The sequence below is a fragment of the Agaricus bisporus genome, assembly GCF_000300575.1.
Source record: "Agaricus bisporus var. bisporus H97 unplaced genomic scaffold AGABI2scaffold_3, whole genome shotgun sequence".
NCBI lineage: Eukaryota > Fungi > Basidiomycota > Agaricomycetes > Agaricales > Agaricaceae > Agaricus > Agaricus bisporus.
The window spans coordinates 1,770,135-1,792,174 of NW_006267366.1; the positions used below are offsets into that span (position 1 = coordinate 1,770,135).

Consider the following 22,040-nt stretch of genomic DNA (forward strand, 5'->3'; position numbering starts at 1 on the left):
AACTTGTATCGATCTCTAGATGATGGCGTCCAAATGAGTCAATCGCGTAAACATGAATCAATAGAGTTCATAGCCACAGTTTAATAGAGTGGCTTGGTCAGCCAGAGCCAAGCCAGAGCCTGCTAAGTTGAGCCTGGAATGGCTGGCGTCGGGTGAGTCGCTGTGGTCTTTGAAAATTTAAGCTGCAGCACTCTAAACGCGGCTCTGAATACAGGCGAATTCTACGACTCCTTATACCGAGGTCAGCGTCCTCCAGCAGCGCGCAGCCAGAGTTCTCGGCGAGAGCGGTCATCATCGGTCTGGCAATTGGCTGCCTACTATGCTTCACGAATCTTAGCCTCGGCCTGCAATCTGGGTGGATTTCTATGTGTGTGTTGTTCTCGTTGTTTATTCCTCGTCTATTAACGCTTTGGAATTAGGATGTCCATCCAGTCCGCTCTCATCGGTTTCTTGATTTCACGGATGTTCAGCGCACCACTGACACCTCAGGAAGTTATTGTAGTACAGACGACAGCTGTTGCAACGGGGACGATGCCGCTGGCAGCCGGCTTTGTTGGTATATTGCCTGCTCTTGGACTTTTGTCCGAAGAAAGGGACGGAACGCCCCCTATACGCTTGTCCTGGCTTGCTGCCATCGGCTGGTCATGTTCAGTCGCGTATTTCGGGTAAGTCAAGTCATTTTTCAACGTCTATCACATCTCATGCGTATCAGAGTATTCTTATCGCCCCCTATCCGTAAACAAGTCGTCCGTACTTTCATATTCTGGATAGTCGACACGGTTGTAGATAACTCATATAGATCGTCGAGGAAGAGCTAGCCTTTCCCTCCGGGACAGCGACAGCACAGTTAATCAACGTCCTTCATCAACTTCCCCCTCCCGATACCACCCTCAGGCGAAGACAAGGATATCAACAAATTGATAACGAGGCCATTGATAGGGTAGATACGACCGCGGAACCCCCTCCCTCATATCAGGCGGTGGGGAGTGTTGATCGCGTGCCGGAAGTCGTGGAACACGATGGATGGCGTCCATTACTCTGGAGTTTTGTATTTTCTGCGGTCGTCAGCGTGAGTACACCGGTGATTCAAAAAATAGGCGATGTCTGACCATGGTCATATTGTTCAGCTATCAGCATATTTTTTCCCTGTCTTGTTTGCCATACCTATCTTTGGAGGATATCTTGCGACACAATGGCTCTGGTACTTTACACCGAGTTTATCATACATTGGGCAAGGTGCGATGCTCTTGTGCTCTCCATAAGTGCGGATCTCTGATAAGTGTATCAGGTATCATAATGGGTTTCCCTACTACTGTCAGCATGAATTTGGTATGTGTATGTTATGCAGTTGCTTCTCGTTTCTCATCGCCTTATGCTAGGGTATGGTCGTTGGTTGGGCCTTCCTGTCGCCTCTCTCCAAGTACTCTGGTTGGGCTCCAGGCCCAGTGGGTGACATGTCAAATGGAGCCCGGGGATGGATATTATGGACGTCGCTCGGAATCATGTGTGCAGATAGTCTTGTTTCCTTGCTTCCCGTGGCTCTGGAGCAGATAACTAATATTTTTGATCGGCGACGAATCCGTCTATTTGGAGCTCAAAATGATGAAAGAGTAAAAGAAGACCGTGAAGTGGAGACTCCTGATAGGCTGGTGCCGACCGACTGGGTCACCTTCGGGGTTTTATTGAGCATAATTGTCGGAACTTTCTTGGTATGGGTTGTATTTGGAAATGAAGTCATTAAACCATGGGCTACCGTGCTTGGGTTTATACTCGGAGGATTGTTGAGTGTCATTGGGTATGTAATACAGTCATTATCAGTTTCTCCGACTGATGTATTCACGGCAGAGTTCGAGCACTCGGAGAAACGGATTTGAACCCTGTTTCGGGACTCGGCAAGGTTTCGCAACTCCTCTTTGCATGGATTCAACCGGGTAATGTGGCTGCGAACATCATCGCAGGCGGTGTAGCAGAGGCAGGGGCGCAACAGTACATCCTCATCCTATCTTCTCCTAAATTTTTACTCAAATCATGACGCAGAGCCGGAGATTTAATGCAAGATCTCAAGACAGGGCATCTTTGTGGTGCCTCTCCCCGAGCCCAGTTTTACGGACAGTTGGTCGGATCTTCAATGTCAATCATCGTGACTGCCACGGCATTCACACTCTACAATCGAGCATACGAAATTCCCGGGCCATCTTTCCCAGCACCGACCGCGTATGTATGGCTAAGTCTCGCGAGGCTTCTACGTAAGGATGATCTTCTTCGATCAAGTGATTCCACTAATGGTTGATGCTTTTCCCTTTCCAATGAACAGGTGACGGCCATTTACCGGAAAACAGTGCTGTATTCATGGCCGCATTTGCAACACTATTTGCTGTGCTTTCAATGATCAAAGTGCATGCTGTACGAAGAGATTTATGGTATGCAAAATGGATACCATCTGGAGTCGCGTTCGCCATTGGTTTTTTGAACACGCCTTCATTTTCGATTGCGAGATTAATCGGTGGTATCATGGAATATATTTATCGGACTAGGTATGCGAAGGACGGACGTGATATTCGCTTAATAGTGGTTGCTAGTGGGTTCGTTCTTGGAGAAGGAGTAATTAGTATTGTGGGATTAATTCTGCGTATTCTTGGGGTTGGAGTGGTCAGTTGCTGGGGATGTGGACATGGGCTTTGTGGTGAATGTCCTGCATTAGCATAATATCATTATGCATAGACTTTTTCGGTTCTGAGCTGCGGTTGAATCTGTGTATCCGTACACGTTATGCCACGTTTGAGTATGACGGATAATGATTTGGGGATCTCGGACCAGTCCCCGAGAACGTCATAACTTGTTACCACCCTCATGTCACGACTCGAACTCGCTAAAATACCAGCGCTGACATTCTACAAAGATGCTTGGACAACTTCCCAACGAACAAGCCCGATAAAGCAGCTGACATGTGTGGGCAAACCATGTAGGCTCTATCAACCCGAAGTCGTCCGCTGCGTGAACCTCGGAGGTAGCGGGACGGATGTGGACTGGAAGGTAGACCGACTGAATCTTGGCCGTTTGGGTAGGCATTGAACACCCTCCGCAGTGCGAAGCAGATCTGCCGGAAAGACTTCGGTTTGGGAAGGTTGACGTCTCATGTGAAGGATGGTCAAAGTCTGGAGATCCATTTGTTCTCAAAGGTCAGTAAACCTTCTAGCATTTGGTTTCACATTCATTCTCAAAAGTTTATAGGTTCTTGTGGATTGGAATACCGGCTTGTTGAAGTTCCTGGCACCTTAAGGAGCGGACGAACAGGTTCACCCTTTTCTTTCCTTGAATGTGAGTTTAAGACGTCAAGGACTGCTTCGATTATTCTGACGATGCTGTAAAGCTTATGGTCTGGGGGATATCATATTCACTGTCGCATGGGTGGCATTCCTGGTGTTCATTCTTTACAACTTGGTCAAATCATGCCTCTCTCGCAATAACAGTTCAAATGTTCGACGCCAACGTGGATCAAGTTCGCGACCCGGAGGTGGAGGTGGTGGCGGTGGCGGTGGTGGATGGTTTCCTCGTCGCGACGATTGGTCAAATCCTCCACCCCCTTATACCAAATATCCGTCGAATAATGGCGCGAGTGAAGGATGGAGACCTGGATTTTGGTCAGGCGCAGCCCTTGGAGGATTGGCCAACCATTTCTGGAATAATCGTCGGCAGGCTGAACCAAGAGAATATTGGAATCAATGGAATCAAATTCCTGTGCAAAGCACATCTAGTTCATTTGGTTATGGGATGCCGCAGAGACGTCGTGAGTATGATGATCGTGGTGAAGGACCATCGAATCTCGGGAGTATGAGAAGAAGTACTGGTCTTGGAGGTTCCAGTGTGCGTTGAAAGCGCCATGCTATAACTTCAGGTACTTGCTGCTAATATTGTACGGGTATGATTGGGGAGGTATATTAAATTCAATTGACTTTTGTAGTATGCCAGGATGTTTAAGCGATGGTGATCTTCTGAGGCAATGAGATCTAATCATCTAACCAGGTCCAACAATATCAATTTAATGTTAAACTCCTTCACACTGAGCACGAACAAACATGCCCTAGCCATTGCAGGAGATCAAGGCCGCCACGGATTTGACCGAGCGTCCTATGCTATAGTTCCCAGGCTGCCAAAACTTGCCTCTTCTCATCTCGCATCAACTTCACAGGGCAAGTTGTCGAACACTCCACACGGAAGCTCAGAAACATTGATTTTAGACAACTTTTCAGGCGACATTTCGACCGGGGAAGAATCTCGGATTTACTAGCCGCTTCCGCGATCTCCCTCTCACACACACTCGTGTCTGTTCTTTGCTACTGCGCGGGTGTTCTGCCTCCTCAGCACTGGCTCTCTCGGAAATAATATACTCAACTTCCCACACAATACCACACGTCGTACACACGCCACATACGCACACCAGGAGAAACCAAGGACAATAATCCTTCAGGAGGGAAAACTTTCGATATAAATGCTATGACATCTCCGAGAATCCTTGCGAAAAGCGCACTATGCTTGGCCCTGCGAAGCTCCACTCCGAGAAACGAAGGTAACCACTCATGTGACGCCAATTTGGGAGATATTCGGGAATTTCACGGACAAAGATATTGACTGTGGTTTAAAAACTCGGTTCAGTGGTTATGGAACGCCCACAGGCTTTGCAGAATGAAGTCCCTCTTTGCTTCCCTGGTAGCCGTTGTGGCTCTCCTCACCACCTCTGCATTGGCTCAACAGCCCGTATGGGCTCAATGCGGTGTAAGTTTTCCAGCCGACAATCTAATGTGGTACTAGTGTTAAATCATTTGTTGATATTAGGGGATTGGCTGGACCGGTGGAACAACCTGTGTTTCTGGTACACAATGTGTTAAACTTAATGACTGTGGGTTTACTCCAACATTATTATCCGAAGGAATTTGACCTCACCCAGTACAATAGTTTATTCCCAGTGCTTGCCAGGGTCTTCCACCTCTACCAATCCTTCACCTACCTCTACTACCGCGACCCAAAATCCCGGTGATACCCTATGTGGTGCTACCAGGACCAAGTTCCAGTACTTTGGTGTCAATGAAGCCGGTGCTGAATTCGGTCAACAGAATATTCCCGTTCGTTTCTTTTTCCAATTCGGCGATGCTAGATTGAATACTTCGTATAGGGAGTTCTCGGAACAGACTATACCTGGCCGAGCCCCAGCTCCATCGACTACTTTGTCGGCAAGGGATTCAATACTTTCCGTATTCCCTTCCTGCTGGAGCGTCTTGCTCCCAGCGGTATCACAGGCTCTTTCAACTCCGCTTACCTGAGTGGTTTGCGTACAGTAAGTCTCAAACAAGAAAGTCGGGATCACGCATTGTATTAACCTTCCCCGCAGATTGTTGACTATATCACCAGCAAGGGCGCACATGCTATCATTGACCCTCACAATTTCATGCGGTTCAACGGCCAAGTTATCACTGATGCTAATGCGTGAGTATTCTTGTTACGGGTAAAATATTATTATCTTGTTGAGCGTTTCTTGTCCAGATTCGCGACCTGTAGGTGTTTCTATCATCAAGAATTGACTTTTCTTTATCGAGCATCTAGTCTGGACACACCTCTCCAGTGAATTCAAATCTAATAGCAACGTCATTTTCGATCTCATGAACGAGCCCAATGGCATCGATGCATCGGTCGTATACCAGTGTGTACGTGATCTTCGCATGTTTTCGGCGAAAATCAGCTCCTCATGTCCCAATAGATGCAAGCCGCTGTGAATGCTATCCGTGACAATGGTGCTACCCAGCTCATCATGGTAGAGGGTACTTGTAAGTAACCCTTCATGGTCCTGCAGATCAGCCTTCCTTACCAATCGATGTGATTTAGCATGGACTGGTGCCTGGACATGGATCTCCTCCGGAAATGGAGCTGCCTTTGCGAAGCTCACTGATCCGCTGGACAACATTGCCATTCAAATGCACCAATACCTCGATTCTGACGGTTCCGGCACTAGCGACCAGTGCGTTTCGTCGACCATTGGTGGCGAACGACTCCAGGCTGCAACTCAATGGCTCAAGGATAACAACTTCAAGGGTTTCTTGGGCGAAATGGGTGCTGGCTCGAACTCAGCCTGTATTAATGCTGTCAAGAGCGCTTTCTGTACCATGCAGGCCGCTGGTGGTGTTTGGATCGGTGCTTCTTGGTGGTCCGCTGGTCCATGGTGGGCTGACGTACGTTTTCTATTCCATTCTTGGACAAGCAATGCTTGACGTGGAAATCCTTTGTCTAGTACTTCCAATCTATCGAGCCCCCCAACGGCCCCTCTATTGCTCAAGTGCTTCCTCAGGCTCTTATGCCCTTCCTTTAAAATATCGATACCTAAAGGTACGAAATGTGTAGGGAATAACTCTGCAAACCAACATGTTACGTTCGGGTGTAGTCCATGTATGAATATGAATATAGCTTTTGCAAGATGAAATTTAAGGTGTACATGTGGTTAAGTTTCAGCTACGTCAACACGGGGTGCTTTTCTAATCACACAGTCTACGTCAGAGACATATTTGAGAAAGACTAGTCGTTAATGCTTCATTGAGCTTAGGTGGTAAGTTTGGAAGCCGCGAGCCGTCCTCGGCTAGGACGACAATTCGATCGTCTCTTTCCAAAACGTTAAATGATGAGCCTCGTTCTGCATGCCATTCTATTTGCCAGTGACCGCAGGGGAGACAGCTGTCTCAGGCGTCATAATAGCAATACTTGTAGGGACAATCCAGGATGGTTGTCGTCGTTATGATGGGATCAATTCTATTTTTACTTTTTTCACTGAAAGCGGGCAGTTGCGGTTGCTAATTGCGTCGCGAGTTGATAAGATGGCGAGAACAAAGGCTGTTACCGCATGGCAAATAGATGATTGAAATAGACTACGCATGCCGATAAAGAATGGAGCCATGTTTCGAGCGTGCGCGCTGACGCATACAACGTGTTGTGGCAGAGGGGAAGACTGGCCAGTTTCTAGACCAAACACAGACCAAACACCGTCGTCCGGATGCCGGCGGTTTCGAACCCTCACATCCCTGGCAAACCCTTGGTCTCTCCCGAGTCCTTGCCTTGGTAAGGGCGGCCTGATTGCCGAGAAACCGAAGCGGCTGACCCCTTTTCGGGAATAGACTAGAGTACAGTGGTCTATCTCCGGAACTTATCATGGGCAAGAACATTGGGATTGGGCAATGACCTCGTGCCGAAGGTGTGTTCATAGTCCTCGTGTCCAAAAGGTCCCACCAGCACTTAGGATGTTGCTTATGTGGTCATATACTCTTTAGGACATGGGGTTATCAAAATGTGAATCGTGCACCCATCATGTCCTAGATTCGTTCACGCAAAGGGCGCCAGAAACCTACCCGTGGCTTATTTTCAAATGAAACTCCACGAGAGTTATAACAGGGTGCTGTGATATCAACACGTTCATCAGATGCGTCCTAGTCTCGCTGTGCAGCGGGATCAAGATCGGGTAATCAAGCACCTACAAAGGACGTGTACAGTAACAGATTTATACGAACTTTGTTCGTGATCGAAATTCTTATATATATATCCAACCGGCCTTTAACGACATTCCCCTTTGCACTCATAGACCTTGGGGGTGATTTCACTGAGTCACCGCGCCCTCTTCGTCCCTAACCCTACCCCTTATTATCAACTACACAGGTGCAAAGAGCTTGTTGACTATCATCATTGTTCCTATTTGACCCTTTCACAGACACCTACCGCGGAATCCGACTAGAATAAGAGTAGCAATCGACTAGAACTGTATAAGTATGACTGGACACGGAGCCGACGTCGCTAGCACCAGTAGCAGCCCGCAATTCCCCGCGGCGACGGTTGATTTCGATGAACGCGAACCACTACTATCACGGACGGGGGAGAATAAGAGACCGAAGAAACCGTTTCATAGAGCTAGGCCATTATGGTGAGTACGCGCTTTGAATCAATTAACGAACTCATCATTGATGCGCATACAAGGATTGTACCTTTTGCACTGGTTGTTTCCGTCGTTGTACGCCCTGATCCCCAATTATTTCTTCGATAAGCGCTAATTACTAAATATAGCGGGGAATGACGCTCGCGCCTCGAGTGGAGGTGTTCACGCAACTTTCGTGTCATCGAGTGTATGGTCTCCACAGTCATCCCGCCGCACCATCCACGCCCTTTCCCCATTTGATGACTAATATTTCCTCCTTAAACTCTCCTGTTCTTAAAATAACAAATCCGGTATCGGTCCTAGAGTTTGCCTCGCACGCCCCCGAATCACAGCCATTTTTGCAATTGAGCATCGCAGACGGAGGCAGTATATTTGATTCAGGTAGTAACGATGAAGACACCATTGAACCAGGCGACGAAACTGGTGATCCTCGAAGTATACCGTCGAATCGATGTGTCAAAGACCCAAGGGTTCAAGCTGGAGCAGCCAAATTGCAAATGATCATGACTACGAGCATGGGACTGCTCTCCGCATTAACCACGGGGGCATGGGGACATTTTGGTGAACGCCATGGGCGTACAAGTGTACTTGCTATATCAACTCTGGGATTGTTCCTGACGTACGTTGCGTGATCACCGGAATTCCCTGGTCGTGTTGCTAAGGTTTGGTTTTCCAGTGATCTGGCCTTCATCCTTGCTTCGACCCCGGGTTCAGTTTTTTCGAAGCATGGACACAAGTTTCTCCTCGTGGCACCTGTGATTGAAGGTGCCCTCGGTGGTTGGTCGACAGTGCAAGCATCCACATCAGCATATATATCAGATTGCACCTCCAGTGGCTCCAGGGCGCAAGTGTTTTCTCGATTCACGGGCGTTACTTACTTGGGCGTCCTCCTTGGGCCTACTATCAGTGGATACCAGATTTCACGTTCTGGTGCCAGTGGCGTCGGGGGAAACAAAAACGTCACTAGCGTGTTTTGGGTGGCGGTGTGTTGTTCATTCCTAAACTTCTTGGCTGCTGTTTTTGTTTTTCCCGAGTCACTGTCAGAGGAGAAAAGGAGGAAAGCAAGAGCAGAATATGATGCCAATGGGAAAGGGAAAACGCCCACTGGTGATGGTGTGGTAGCAGAGGGGAGACGAAGAACGAGCCTTTTTAGGAAGTTGTTTGGACCAATTATAACAGCACCGGTCCAAATCCTATCGGTGTTAGCAGTGTTTCTGCCAGTGAAAGTGAAGTCGGGTGGTCAATTGGGATCGTATCGGCGAGATTTGAGCCTCACGGCGCTTGGAGTGGCATATTTTTCTTACATGTTGACACTGGTGAGTTTCAATGATTTGTCAATCGGACACTGATTCTGATTGCGCTACGAACAGGGATTATATCAACTAAAGTATCTGTATGCTGAACATATGTATGGATGGGGGGCTGAACAGTTGAGCTGGTACATCTCATACCTCGGTGGAGTGAGGGCGATAGCATTGTTGGTTATACTTCCTTGTGAGTGTTCGACGTCTCGACCTTTTTAGAAGCATTGACGTTGATTTCACAAATTGTGCAATTTAGTCCTTATCGGAATACTCAAACCCAAAGCGGTCGACTCGGATAAAGGGAAGGACAAAAGCAACGTCACGCCTGTAATAGCAGCAGCAACGCCGGATGGAGGGAAAAGAAAGCCAACGCGAAGTCAACTTGGCCGCGAAATTGCGTTCGATTTGTCCCTTGTGCGATGTTCCCTCTTGATGGACGTGGTCTCTGATCTGCTCGTCGTCGTATCACCAGCGCCGATACTTCATGAAACGTCTATCGGAAAGCAGATTTTAAACCAAGCTAGCCACGCAAATAGAGGAGCTGTCTCATTGAAATCAAGCCAGACTTTGTTTGTTCTTGCGACCGGGTTTGCTAGTTTTGGAACAGGCGCGGCACCAGCGATTCATAGTTTGGCGTTGTGTATCCTGCAGGCCAGGGAGACAGTCTTGCAGCCGACGATGAGGGATGGAGACGAGGAGACGACTGACGTCGAAATGTCGGCGGAACCAGAAGCCAGCACGGCTGCCCAGGGTGGAAATGTGGGTGGTGTGTTTGGTGCGTTTGCGTTTTTGCAGGCGATTGGATCAATGATCCTTGGGGTGAGAATCTACCAATAGTTGTGATGCGTCATGTTACTGATTGCCATGAAACTTTTGCAGCCGTTGCTCTTTGGGATGGTTTACAGCAGCACGGTGGCCGGGATGCCCAAGGCTATCTTTATGGTGGCGGTTGCATCGCTCTCTGTGGCGTTGGTGCTGCTGATGTTGGTGAGAAATCCGGTTGGGAAGGACGGGGACACGAAGGGCCAGAAGAGAGCCGGGGACGTTGCACGGGGGAGATCGCGGGCGAGCAAGGACCTGCGAGGGGGTGCTGCCGGGTACGAGAGCGGGTAGACATGACATATTCAAGTTGTATTCCATAGACTCAGTTTAACATATTGTATTTTCCTAGACCAAACAAGGACAAACAGAGTGAGGGCGTTTCTCGGTTGTTATCACTTTCTCTCTCCCGGCGCTGACATGAACAACTCGAATGCGCTAGCTGGCCCCTCGTCGCCGCGCACAGACCACCCGCCCCTCTTCCTCCCACCGCCAGGTACTTATACCCTCTCCCACTCGTCTTTCGCTCACACTCTTCTGCTTTCCAGGCCCGCCGCCACCAAGACAGAACCTCGCGAGCACCCAGGACCTTCTCTCCCGCTTCCATCTCCTCTCTGCCTACGACAGATATGTTCGCCCATGTGCTACCCAATACGTCCAGGATGGCCAGTTACGCTCGACTCCCACACCTTCCTCGACGCTTGACAAGGGAAAGGGAAAAGAAGTTGACACCGGCAACCCCTTACCACAAGCACAGAACTCCAATCCTCCAGGCGCCGCCAGCACCGGAGCTACAGATGCTGACGAGGATGATGCGGCAGGCGGGAAAGGCGAAAAAAGGAAGAAGAGTAATTACAAGGCTCTCATCAAGGGCATTCCAGGTGCGGGTTATTGCTTTGGCACTACTCTACATGTTGCTCATTATTCCGGCACTCGATGCTTTAGGAAAACATTCGATGAAAAAGGACGATTACTTGACAAGCATGATGATGATCCCACCGAAGCAACCTACGCGTATCCATCAATTTGACGTCAGGACACAGCAAGAGGCCTTCGCAGTGAGTCCAGAAGGTTTGAAAGGCGTATGTTCCGTTCTCCTCGTCTGTGATGTCATCTTTTTTTGACTCATACATCACCTCGGCAATATCTAGTGGAATGTCATGACTTTGATCTTGGAGTCTGCCCAAGCTCGAGAGGATCGGAAGAAGCGGGTAGGTACCTCTTTGAGTCCCGATGTCACCAATGAATAACTCACTAATACTATCCTCTGCTGCAGAAGGAGCTCAAGCGCCTAGCAAAAGCTCAACAGGCACACGCAGCGTTACAGGCTGGTGCAGCAGCGTCACCTACAGTTGCTCAACCACAACCTCTACGGGCAGCTGCAGGCTCCATGCCACAGAAAAGCGCGTCTGCTACGCCACAGGTCCAGCAATCACCTTCGTCAATGCCAAAATCAACTGGAACACCAAGACCGGTATCAACTGCCCCACGCCCAGGATCTACGGTACCACGACCCGGTTCCGCTGTTTCCAAACTCGGTTCTACCATGCGTCCGACTTCCGCGGCATCACCGAACATTAAACAGGAACAGAAGATGCATACGCTTCCAGTCCAGATTCCTGGGCCACCGGCCATGGTCACAACCTCAAGGACAGCGACAGCGACCCCTGATCTGCACAGAGGGAAGAAGAGAGACAGGGACGATGGAATGTTATCGAATGTCACGATAAATGGGACTTCTGCGACGGATACTCATGTGAATGGGACGACCCTTAATGGCATTGGGAATGGAAATGGGTTATCGAAGCTTAATGCCAAGGCGGGCTCTGGTGGTGTGCGACCTAGACCATCTAAAAAGCAGCGTGTGGTGAGTTATCATATCTTGTGCACGGAAGATATTTGGTCTAAGTATATCAGGACGTGCAAGGGCAGGCAAGGGAAGTCAGCGCTCCCGTCCAACAACCTACACCTCAAGGTGTATAAAATGCCCACCACCGAATCTTCAACTGTCTGGTCGCTCATCTCTCCCCCTTTGCATTGGTGCATCCTGGACTTTATTCGGCTCTCTTGTGATGCAACGCACGACACCAGCTTACCTTATGGCTGATAACGATCCTTGACGAGTTTAGTCCATGCCCGCCCATGATGGCCGAACCTTCTTCCGCCCCTCCCCTCTGTCAATGTTTGTACCATGTTGATCATCATCCTTTTCCCCTTCAGTCATCCGTTTGTTGGTCCGCACCCATAAACGTCATTTTCAACCCTATTCTCCACGTTATCATGCACCAAGAGGTTCATGGTATTGAACAGTGGCAAAGTGGACGCTCCATAATTTGATTCCATTCTTGCTGAGCTCGTATCAACGTCAATACCACTGGGGCTCGTTCCCATTGCCGTCCCTACTTCCCCCGTATCCCGATTACCCCCTGCCGGAGTATCGAGCACATCGATTGTCGTTGACCAAAACCGGCTACAGTCTTCAGTCGCACGCTTCTTTGTCAAATAATCTCTTGCAATGGTATAGATTTTTTCCCCATTTATGCGAAGAAGCGCATACACTTTGTTTGTTCTAGGTCGTCCTCGTGGTTCGCCTGTCCGTCTTCAAGATATGAACTCGGAGATAAGGAACCTCTTTCAGACAGTGATGGCTTCCTTATTTATATCATTTGGAGAATGATTACGACGCGTTTACGACAGATGATGGTCGCCATGGATGGGAAGGCGGCGCCCTTTTGCGACGTCTCAATCTACACTCCTTCGCGTCTACGAAGTTCTCTGTGATGTCGCCTCTATCGACAAGTAGGAAAGGAGTCCGCGCCTTCCGCTGCGCGTTTTCGTCGGCAAGGAGAACACCAAGCTCCTTTTGGACACCTTTTTGTCCCTCGATGACTCTATTCCCATTGATTTTTTTTTGTACTCGGTCACCTCTGACTCCGTTTGCATCGCCATGCTACTTCATTAAGTCTAAACGACATTCCCCACATCAAAATATACACTGCATTGTTCATTCTCTTTCTTTATTACTTTGACGCATATTTTAATGGGACTTCTTATAGCTGTGACGAGATTGCATCGTCTCTCCAGCTTCTACATTTTTTTGCTTCTCTGCCTTGATTGTCGATATTTTGCTTTCGGGAGATGTTGATTTGTGTGTTCTTGTCCATTTTTCCTTCTCATAGTCTACATCACTCTGCATACCTGCGTTTACGGGATCTAATTCTCCTCGGTTACTATTGAAGTCCTGTTGAAATTGTGGTCTCATCCATGGAGGAACAAGAACAGCATATGCTTGATACAATATCAGGCTTCAAGTAACGAGACCGTGCAAAGCCAATTGCGAGTTGAGTAGATGGGAAAGTAACACTATCCAAGGAGAGGAATGTTCAATGCAGAGGTTGAACTATACATATATCGAGATGATTGGGTCCTCCTTTACAACTACTGTTGTTAATCATTGTTTGCTCCGTCGAAACGAGCTTCCGCAGATAGCTGTAGCTTAATACATCAGCCGGCAAGACTATTTATAATACGTCAACGACCATCATACCTGATGTCTTATTCTGTTTTCACCGGGATGCTACGCAGTTACGCGTCTCCAATCTTGACGGCTTTCTGTAATGGTGTTAGTGAATGGCTGCCGTTTCGAGGAATTGTACTTACAGCTTTCGCTTTCTTTCCTCCAAATATCCCTACAATCTTGGTTCCAATGGATACCTTGAACTTTTTCGCCTCCTCGAACGTCTTCTGAAAGTCAGCCTCAATTTTATCGTATTCCTTCTTCAATTCCTTCGTCAATTCTCTATCATTCGACTTCTCCACCTGGGTGAGTAATGATTTCAAAGCATCTTTCTGGTCCACAAGCTGTTTTTGGAGCGAAGTATATAGGGTCTTTCCTGCTTGGGTTTCGTTGAGTTTGATTCCAAGGTCGACCATTTCCTCCTGCAACAGTACTATCTCCTTTTTCAACTTCTTATCGTGGATTTCAATTAGCTTATTGACGATGCGCCAGGCTTCGTCACTTTTGGTCTTGGATAAACGTTCGACACTGGATCCTTTCTTGATCAGCGGCTCCCAGAATCTGTCTTTAAGTTCCTGTTCTCTGGCCTCTCCGATTTCTGGTTTGATTTTTCCCCACATAGTCGATACTAAAAACACTTGGTTCATGGCGACATCTCCACATAATTCGCCAAACATGCGGAGGTTCTTGTATGGCGAACCTGCCATACGATTGTCGGTGATACGGTGAAGGTATATAAGCCCACTCAATTTCACGTCTGCCTTATACCTAACCGCACATATCTTTCAGTTGACCCTTTGCAAAGCCATAAGTAAGATATGAAACTTACATGCTTTGGAGCCATTCGCTGATCATTTGTAGTATTTGCATGTCGGATCTAGTGGTATCGTCGAATCCAGGTGTATCCACGAGGACAACACGTCTATCCTTATCGGAAGGGTGAACGACGGTCGTGGCCTCTATCTGGCTAGTAACCGATCTCAAAGTGCTGCCAGCTCGTCGGTCTTGATCACTGGCGCCCGTAAGGAGGTCAATAAACTTGAGAAAGAAAAAAACAAATATCATCATGACGGTGAGTTTAGTATTAGTCGTCGTGATAAAATCTACCCACAAAGCTCTTGCCAGCTCCAGTGGGACCCATGAAGCTGTGTCATTACATTAAGTCCGGACTTTCAAGGGGGTCGTTCTTGGAGAAAACTTCACTTACGCAATGATGGTGTCGTCTTTTCGGACATCTCTCGTAGCATTAATACGTTTCGCCATGGTCACTAATTGCTAGAGATCTGGGGAAGTGGGTATGGGGTAAAGACACGACACATGCTTCAACGGCTTTAAAGCTTTGACGTGCCTCAATGCCGCACTGCATGTGGTTGCCTTGAGGCTAACAGCCTGCTTAACACTCACCAGCATCCCATCCCATCCAGCTTACATCCGGCCTTCTGATCCCATCACCCTCAATATATTGTGCTAAGAGTACATGGATTTATTTAGTTAGTGTTCGATGCCTTTCCGCTTTATACACGGTACCTGTAATTATACGAAACTCGGGCCCATATCAACTTGCCCTCATGCAAGATTTTGTGATACTCTTGTAAGACCGTATTTTTCACTATTGTCTGACTAGTGACTCGAACCCAGGAAACGAATTTCGAATTTGTCCTGGTACTCCAGTCTTGTTTATAGGTCTACATAAAGAGATAGATAACAGTAAACGCATATGCTGAAGCGCTCAACATTGAAATATTGAAGGTTCGTCGAAGTCAGGGCTCGGTTCTTCGAAACCCACTTCCGAGGTCGATCATGACCATCCGGCGTATGGTCACCTCAGAGCTACTAGGAGGACATCTATCTGCCTTTTGTGGAGCTCCGTTCCAGATACCGATGCGATTACGAACATGCTTTTGCGGCCACAAAATGATTTTATGTACTGGATATCTAAATAACGATACCGTATGTTAGGGCAGTGAAGAACAAATTTAGCGCGGCAATGACGGTAGTATCCTCAGTCACAATAGGGAGTAAAATACATTTGACAATAAATGTGCACCTTCATAAGTCTAGAACTAGAATATAAACCAAAAATACAAGGAAAGGAAAGGAAAGCCCTCGACGCCAGATGAAGTAGGTAAGTTACACATATACATGAGCCGTATTGATAAAGAGAGTTCAAAAAATGAGAACTATACTCGGTTGCAATGGACCGTCTTGGTGTGACGGGTTAATGTTGCTTGTCCATGGAATTCTTTCTGGCAAATCGCGTAGCGGAAAGTTTTAATTCTCAAATGGATATTCATGTGAACTGTTCATAAGGAACACAGTTTAGCGACTTCAGTCCCTATTCAGGAAGAATAACTTACTGATCAGGTTTTTCTTGGAAGTTAAAATGGCATCGCACACGACACAGACATATGTTCTTCGCCTAGCATCCGAAGCTCTTCGATTCGCAGGAGCCTCTGTGTACGCGGATACAGTGTTTTCTGAAATGGGCGCTGTATAGTGACTCGACACTAATTGCCACGGCATCGCTGGTATTGCGTCGAGGTAAGGACCAGAAAAATGCTGGCCATGAACGGATAAATCTCCCTGACAGCGGTCAAGATTGGATCGCTGTGATAATTGCTGAGTGTCAGTCAATGAAACCAAGTAATCCATGTGGGGGTAAAGTTTTCCGCTATGCACGGGACGGTCGGAAGAAAGCTGAGGGACCGGCGGTTGAAAAGATGTCGAGGTAACCCGAAATGGATCCTCGGGAACCTAATCAATCACTTAGCAGTAATCAAGCAATCAAGTAAAAGCTCCGCTTACTGGAAACAAGATGCGATTCGCACGCTCGTTGGTTGGTCCAATCTCTAACCCACCTCCAACAACCTTCCAGAGAGCAGCTTTGTGCGACCATCGTTGTTCACGGACTCCAAATAGGTCAGTTACCAACGCGTGAATGTCGTTAGAATTGGGCCGAGAACAGGGTTCACTATCCCAGCACCTCCTCATCAACCACCACATGTCGTCACTAATACTATCCTCCTCAGGCCAGTCCGCTGGCCTGTCTGGTATCGCCATGGGATCTAGACGAATCATGGCTAGACGTGCATCGTTGGCACAATGATAAAAGGGAATTTTGCGTGTAAAAATCTAGCAAGTATCAGTTTGACCTTTCTTTTTGGTTATAAGACGTCATACCTCATAATAAACACAGCCGAGAGACCATATATCACTCTTCAGTGTCACTGTAGGACAGTTCTCTTCGTCGTCAATGAGTAGCTCTGGAGCCATCCAACGCATAGTACCGCTCGAGACCTGAGTAGAAGCCAGCTTTGTTGAGACCACAATACGCGATATACCAAAATCTGCGATCAATGCCCGCCCATCGTCTGAGACAAGGATATTTTTCTGCGTAATTTTCAGTTGTTGCTTAGTGTAATATTGTGATAGCTTACAGCTTTAAGATCGCCATGCACTATATCTGACTGATGCAAATACTGTAGACCGGCAGTGATATCCCCAACCTAAGCGACAAGATTAAACATCAGCGAATTTACGCTATGGCAGGGGATCAGGATACATACCAGAGGCAGGCGGGGTCTGTGTGGAAAGTTCTGAAGATACACAGACAGATCACCTGGATCTATCCATGGTGATATTATGCATATTCTTCCCGATACTCCTTCGTATATCCCATAGAACGGGAGTATGTTCTCATGCGAAAGGTGAGCCCATATAACGATCTCTTTCGCGAACGCCTTTGGTCCTTTGTGAGTAGCCTGTATTTCGTGTGATTCCTTGTTGACTTACTTTCAGCATACGGGTGTTGTCGGCTTTTTGAAAGATGCGAACAGCTTTGACACAAACTTTTTGCTCTCCATATTGCCCTTGAAAAATGTCTGCGAATGAGCCTCCTTCGCGGGCCTGGCTAAAGTCACATTGGACCTCTTGCAGCTTGTAACACTGTGGTAGAACCTGAGCAGATTTCACAAGTTTTTGAAGCAGCGTAAGAAGGTATTTTGTGTTGTCCGAAGACAAAGCATCATCCTCGTAAATGAGCTGGCAATGGTCAGTTGTCTTTCAGCATACGGAACGTCATAAAGGCGGACTTTACCTGACTCAGAAAGTCGGCAACACACTGTGCGTCGTCTCCTGAGAGAGTCCTACGACGCGAGCTTGCTGCGAGGGGTTTTTGATAATTTGTAATATCAAGCTCAAGTCGGATGGGGCTGGATAGGCAGTTGCAGTCGCAAGAGGCATACTGAGGCCTCCGGCGCTTCGATCATAGAGCTTTGATATCTGCCATGTGACATCTTCGCAGCTAATACTGTATCCATCTCCCACGCCGAAGCATTGGGGTCATATATCTGTCAACAATCAATGATCATGATAACTAGAGCGGCTTTTACGATGAAATGTTCCATCCACGCTTGTTCACCACCTCTTTTGGACAGTGAAAAAATCGGTCAAGGTTAAATCAAAATCAAAAAACTTGGTGGAAAGCCGCTCTCGGAGGTTGTCAGGGATGTCAGGACTCAGTAGTGCACGTCTGGACATGTGTATAGGTAGCATACATCACCCGCAAAGCCTCGGAACTAGTATGAATTGAAATCTCCAGTGATGAAGAGCTTTCTGAGCTTGAGGGTGAGGAGTTGGTGGGAAGCCTGCAATGACACTTTGAGGAAAAAGACATTCAGTCGGGTCGTACACCTGATCATGAGAAGATTGTGGTCGCGAGATTGATGGACCAGTTAATATTTAGTACGTTTCTATATATAGCGCTTATCTTATCTTATCTAGTAAAAATCTGAGAGCCTCAATTTTATAACTCCATCAGTTTCGAAGAAAATCAAGATTGGTCCAGCAGTTCTGTTTGGAACATTGAAAGGAGCATTTTGGCTAAAGGAATAAGGATTCTGGGAAAAGCTCCAGGTGTAATAAACTTAGTGGTGTTTAAGCGTGGAGCACATACTATCAGAGGTTCGGTCAATGATCGATCAGATCGATCATGCACATGAATGAACCTCTGATCAGTGATCACGGTGGTCATTCCGTTATGCCGGGGAAGGCCGAGGTACGCGGTCTTCTTTATAGGCCTCCGCAAGGGGCTGGCGACCGAGCAACTTCAGTTGTATGTCACTAATTCGGGCCACGTAGTCTCGAATACTCATTCAGGCGCGCACGACTTTCACTCATAGATAGGCAAGAAAGTCACTCGAGAAAACCGAGCCAAATGCCGATTTTCAAGGTGCGTTATTTTTTCGACATTTTATTATACTGTTTAAAACAGGAATCTACCGTATCTTAGCGATCGCACTGAACAACTTCCCTGCAAGCATCCGAGGCTTTTATTCCACCGGTGTTTTCCCAGGTAGTTGGCCGGGGATTGGCCGGGGAGCTGTCATCCGAGCGAGCCGCGGATTCAACCCCCCTGCGACATTTCTTCCCCTGTTTGAAATTGTTCCACTGGGTAAACGTTAATGGTCCAAAATCGGCCAGACGCGGCCAGACGGCACGCTCCGGCTTAATACTTTTATTACCGGGGAGTGGGCTGGTGTGCGTCCGTCGCTCTCGAATTACACTTTCTATGATATCCTTCCTCGAAGTTATCCTAGTATCTGCCATTTCTTGGATAGGCTGGGAAGCGTTGAAGCGTTTCGTCCTCACATCTTCCCTCGACAACCTACCTGGACCCCCCTCTACTTCTATTTTTCATGGTTAGTTCCCACACAAATTTATTTAATCAAGAGGCTAGTCCTGACGAACGTTCCAGGAAATATACGTGATTTATTAAGCTATGACGGGTGGGACTATCAGCGACACATCCTGGATACATGTGTGTTTCTATCCTCCTGGTTCGGTTTTCATTCTTTGTTGAGCATCGTATACAGACGGACGGGCCCAGAAACTCGCAGGAACGCTTGGGGTGTGCAATTCAATTCTCCTTATTTTATAAATTTATTCATACCCGACGAAAGTCTCGAGTATTCTTGACGCACGATCCAAAGGCTCTTTACCATATCTTGGTTAAGGATCAGCAATTCTACGAACCGATTGGATTTACTGGGTATACCATACCATCTTCAGATCAATGATTAATTTATCTCATGAAAATGATAGTCGTAACAAGGTGTACCTTGGGGAAGGTTTATTGGGAGTTTTCGGTATCTAAATCCCTTCTCTTTGAAGACTTCAACTTTTAACCAGTGGATAGGTGAACAACACAGGAAACAAAGGAAGTTGATGAATCCTGTGTTTTCTATCAAACACATGCGCGAATTGAGTGCGTCGCTTCTTTCGTCGCCCGGACTGATCTATTTATCATGGAAATTGTCAAGTTCCATTGTTCTATGAGGTGACTGAAAGAGTATGTGACGATGGTCTCGTTTGTGGAGTCGATGCTTAATTTTATTTTACAAAAAGCTGTGTTCAACTCTAAAGACTCAATTGCACAACGGACGTCAAGTAGTTGATATGCATGATTGGCTAACCAGAACAGCATTAGAGTTGATTGGCCAAAGCGGAATGGATTGTTCTTTTGACAGTTTGGGGGGCGAGGGCTATCATCACCCTTGCGCAAAAGCTATCAAACAATTTCTGTGAGTAATTCGTTTGCATATCATCAGCATGATTCTCATTATACTCTCAGCCCTCTTGCCAGTGGTTCCTTTGGTTTCGTTCTCAACCCATTTTTCCCATATGTCAATAATTGGAACTTTCCACGTCTGAAAAGGTTTATTGTCGAGCACACCCCTTTTGAGCGAGTGCAGAATCTCAAACATGTGGTTGACGTCATGTACAATAACTCCCGGGGAATCATTGAAAAGAAGAAAAGTGCATTGGAGAGTAATGATAAAGCCGTGGCCGCGGAAATGATGGAAAAGAAAGACATTATTACTATTCTTAGTGAGTTGTTCAATCCTGACCTTTTGGTCTCGCATTCACCTGATGCTGTATCAGTGAGAGCAAACCTTGAAGCAGGCAAAGACAATCGGCTGACGGATGAAGAAGTCTGTGGGCAGGTTCGTGCATCTCTCCACTGGAAAAGTTCTTGACATTGAAACTCCGAGTATCAGGTCTCGTATGTCATTCCGTTGGTTTATCAACGATTGTAACTCAGTCCTCAACATTTAGTACTTTCATCTTCGCTGCTATGGACACGACATCGTCGGCTCTAGCCCGTGTTTTCCAGATCCTATCAACGGAAATGGATGCTCAAGACAGATTACGCAAAGAAATTCGTGATGCTCAGAGGGACGGTCAGTTGACCTATGACCAACTTGTTTCTTTACCGTACCTCGATGCCGTTTGTCGAGAAACATTACGATTGTGAGCATTGTGCCATTGCTATCCTTATTATGTTGTACTCATTCGGTGACGATCCAGATTCCCACCGGTCAATTTTCCCGGTGTGCGCATGTATGTCATTTAACACCTGTGCACACATTTTCTCCGCATACTCATTTCGGCCTCGTTCTAAGTGCAATTAGAGACTCAGTGGTTCCGCTATCCAAGCCAATCATTGGAAAAAACGGGGAGGAGATCAGGGAAATCATAATTCCTAAAGGAACTAATATAATGATACCGATCACTGGATCAAACACCGATCCGGATTTATGGGGAGCGGATGCACTCGAGTGGAAGCCTGAACGGTGGTTATCTGCTCTTCCAAAACCTTTGGAAGAAGCGCGTCTACCTGGAATCTATTCTCACCTGTATGCCCTAATATTTCAACACATTTACGTCGACTGATTTCTTGTCATGAAGGATGACGTTTTTGGGAGGCTCACGCGCCTGCATGTAGGCCTATTTTTTTCAGTTCTCTGACTGTAACTAACTCTAGCTTCTCTAGTGGCTTCAAATTTTCTCAGTTGGAAATGAGTATGTCTTTCATGATACGTGTTGTTGCAACTTTTGACCGTATGCTCGGCAGAGGTAGTCATGGCTGTACTCCTCAGTTCATTCAAATTCGAAGTCGCCCCGGAGCACAGAATAATCTGGAAAATGACTGGTGTTTCGGCACCCTACATTGAACAGGCTGATGGTATACACCAAGCGTTACCCATACTTATGAGCTTAGTGTCAGATTGATCCTTTTGTTTCTCGAGTAAAAGATTAGTAGATGTGACTTGGTACTACATCACTCACAACTTCAGGACTGATGAAATTACTTTCAGAGTACAATATCACTGGGGTGACTCTGCTCGTAGCCTTTAGCGTCCGGTACCCGCAAATGCGAGGAGCACAGTTCAATCAATTCCTGTAACAACGTCGAGACGTGGGACTGCACGTCTAGCTAAGCAACCCCGCCATAGATTAGGACGTCGAAGAACAAATTTAACGCAGCATAAGACAGTGTCCGCCGCGAGGCACATATCCTAATATGCGCATGATCATCGTCCAAATAGGCATAAGTTTTGTGCAAGGATAAGTTAATATTCGCTGTACTAATAAT

The 22,040-nt window shown here is 47.1% G+C and overlaps 8 protein-coding genes across 8 annotated transcripts; 6 read left to right on the forward strand and 2 right to left on the reverse strand.

Moving 5' to 3' along the window:
- The first annotated feature begins 126 nt into the window (after positions 1 to 126).
- Positions 127 to 2,721, forward strand: AGABI2DRAFT_218669 (hypothetical protein). Its single transcript, XM_006459383.1, has 11 exons — positions 127 to 152; positions 215 to 367; positions 420 to 665; positions 713 to 746; positions 800 to 1,069; positions 1,128 to 1,236; positions 1,289 to 1,329; positions 1,380 to 1,795; positions 1,846 to 1,986; positions 2,038 to 2,246; positions 2,315 to 2,721. The coding sequence occupies exons 1-11, from the start codon at positions 139 to 141 to the stop codon at positions 2,704 to 2,706; spliced, it is 2,025 nt and encodes a 674-aa protein (XP_006459446.1). The 5' UTR covers positions 127 to 138; the 3' UTR covers positions 2,707 to 2,721.
- Positions 2,722 to 2,834: 113 nt separating this feature from the next.
- AGABI2DRAFT_201707 (hypothetical protein) lies at positions 2,835 to 3,786 on the forward strand (the record flags this gene model as incomplete). The annotated part of the gene is made up of 4 exons (XM_006459384.1): positions 2,835 to 3,033; positions 3,086 to 3,179; positions 3,232 to 3,318; positions 3,371 to 3,786. Coding segments are annotated over exons 1-4 (780 nt in total), but the record flags the coding sequence as incomplete, so codon positions are not given.
- Positions 3,787 to 4,623: 837 nt separating this feature from the next.
- On the forward strand, positions 4,624 to 6,474 carry AGABI2DRAFT_191420 (hypothetical protein). The gene is made up of 10 exons (XM_006459385.1): positions 4,624 to 4,773; positions 4,834 to 4,897; positions 4,954 to 5,120; positions 5,171 to 5,332; positions 5,387 to 5,481; positions 5,539 to 5,549; positions 5,599 to 5,699; positions 5,753 to 5,819; positions 5,878 to 6,221; positions 6,281 to 6,474. Exons 1-10 carry the CDS (start codon positions 4,684 to 4,686, stop codon positions 6,356 to 6,358), a joined length of 1,179 nt encoding a protein of 392 aa, XP_006459448.1. The 5' UTR covers positions 4,624 to 4,683; the 3' UTR covers positions 6,359 to 6,474.
- A 996-nt stretch (positions 6,475 to 7,470) lies between these two features.
- On the forward strand, positions 7,471 to 10,436 carry AGABI2DRAFT_184138 (hypothetical protein). Its single transcript, XM_006459386.1, has 8 exons — positions 7,471 to 7,547; positions 7,616 to 7,689; positions 7,742 to 7,938; positions 8,013 to 8,582; positions 8,640 to 9,279; positions 9,334 to 9,457; positions 9,524 to 10,086; positions 10,147 to 10,436. Exons 4-8 carry the CDS (start codon positions 8,098 to 8,100, stop codon positions 10,378 to 10,380), a joined length of 2,046 nt encoding a protein of 681 aa, XP_006459449.1. The 5' UTR covers positions 7,471 to 7,547; positions 7,616 to 7,689; positions 7,742 to 7,938; positions 8,013 to 8,097; the 3' UTR covers positions 10,381 to 10,436.
- A 70-nt stretch (positions 10,437 to 10,506) lies between these two features.
- Positions 10,507 to 12,069, forward strand: AGABI2DRAFT_201711 (hypothetical protein; the record flags this gene model as incomplete). Its single annotated transcript, XM_006459387.1, has 6 exons — positions 10,507 to 10,582; positions 10,635 to 10,967; positions 11,032 to 11,168; positions 11,238 to 11,297; positions 11,363 to 11,953; positions 12,004 to 12,069. The coding sequence occupies 6 exons, from the start codon at positions 10,507 to 10,509 to the stop codon at positions 12,067 to 12,069; spliced, it is 1,263 nt and encodes a 420-aa protein (XP_006459450.1).
- Positions 12,070 to 13,291: 1,222 nt separating this feature from the next.
- On the reverse strand, positions 13,292 to 14,966 carry AGABI2DRAFT_191422 (hypothetical protein). Its single transcript, XM_006459388.1, has 7 exons — positions 14,952 to 14,966; positions 14,811 to 14,886; positions 14,715 to 14,748; positions 14,433 to 14,641; positions 13,747 to 14,371; positions 13,634 to 13,698; positions 13,292 to 13,575 (listed from the first exon to the last, which is right to left on the reverse strand). Exons 2-6 carry the CDS (start codon positions 14,864 to 14,866, stop codon positions 13,672 to 13,674), a joined length of 951 nt encoding a protein of 316 aa, XP_006459451.1. The 5' UTR covers positions 14,867 to 14,886; positions 14,952 to 14,966; the 3' UTR covers positions 13,292 to 13,575; positions 13,634 to 13,671.
- Positions 14,967 to 16,387: 1,421 nt separating this feature from the next.
- On the reverse strand, positions 16,388 to 17,599 carry AGABI2DRAFT_66354 (hypothetical protein; the record flags this gene model as incomplete). The annotated part of the gene is made up of 5 exons (XM_006459389.1): positions 16,388 to 16,735; positions 16,784 to 16,993; positions 17,041 to 17,109; positions 17,170 to 17,343; positions 17,396 to 17,599. Coding segments are annotated over 5 exons (1,005 nt in total), but the record flags the coding sequence as incomplete, so codon positions are not given.
- Positions 17,600 to 19,172: 1,573 nt separating this feature from the next.
- Positions 19,173 to 21,854, forward strand: AGABI2DRAFT_201718 (hypothetical protein; the record flags this gene model as incomplete). The annotated part of the gene is made up of 16 exons (XM_006459390.1): positions 19,173 to 19,302; positions 19,359 to 19,421; positions 19,477 to 19,511; positions 19,564 to 19,652; positions 19,706 to 19,742; positions 19,793 to 19,868; positions 19,924 to 19,952; positions 20,009 to 20,184; positions 20,235 to 20,491; positions 20,546 to 20,607; positions 20,706 to 20,914; positions 20,972 to 21,004; positions 21,067 to 21,300; positions 21,353 to 21,385; positions 21,438 to 21,466; positions 21,519 to 21,854. 16 exons carry the CDS (start codon positions 19,173 to 19,175, stop codon positions 21,674 to 21,676), a joined length of 1,650 nt encoding a protein of 549 aa, XP_006459453.1. The 3' UTR covers positions 21,677 to 21,854.
- Between the last annotated feature and the right edge of the window lie 186 nt (positions 21,855 to 22,040).

Bases quoted from the DNA above. Each gene is read 5' to 3' on its own strand.
- AGABI2DRAFT_218669 (XM_006459383.1), top strand. The intron at 1,237-1,288 runs GTGCGATGCTCT...TAAGTGTATCAG, and splicing joins TTTATCATACATTGGGCAAG to GTATCATAATGGGTTTCCCT. The intron at 1,987-2,037 runs GTACATCCTCAT...ATCATGACGCAG, and splicing joins GCAGAGGCAGGGGCGCAACA to AGCCGGAGATTTAATGCAAG.
- AGABI2DRAFT_191420 (XM_006459385.1), top strand. From the start codon at position 4,684: ATGAAGTCCCTCTTTGCTTCCCTGGTAGCCGTTGTGGCTCTCCTCACC. The intron at 5,121-5,170 runs GTTCGTTTCTTT...TACTTCGTATAG, and splicing joins TCGGTCAACAGAATATTCCC to GGAGTTCTCGGAACAGACTA. The intron at 6,222-6,280 runs GTACGTTTTCTA...TCCTTTGTCTAG, and splicing joins CTGGTCCATGGTGGGCTGAC to TACTTCCAATCTATCGAGCC.
- AGABI2DRAFT_184138 (XM_006459386.1), top strand. From the start codon at position 8,098: ATGACGCTCGCGCCTCGAGTGGAGGTGTTCACGCAACTTTCGTGTCAT. The intron at 8,583-8,639 runs GTACGTTGCGTG...TTGGTTTTCCAG, and splicing joins ACTCTGGGATTGTTCCTGAC to TGATCTGGCCTTCATCCTTG. The intron at 10,087-10,146 runs GTGAGAATCTAC...AAACTTTTGCAG, and splicing joins TTGGATCAATGATCCTTGGG to CCGTTGCTCTTTGGGATGGT.
- AGABI2DRAFT_191422 (XM_006459388.1), bottom strand. From the start codon at position 14,866: ATGGCGAAACGTATTAATGCTACGAGAGATGTCCGAAAAGACGACACC. The intron at 14,642-14,714 runs GTGGGTAGATTT...TTCTTTCTCAAG, and splicing joins CTGGAGCTGGCAAGAGCTTT to TTTATTGACCTCCTTACGGG. The intron at 14,372-14,432 runs GTAAGTTTCATA...ATGTGCGGTTAG, and splicing joins AGCGAATGGCTCCAAAGCAT to GTATAAGGCAGACGTGAAAT.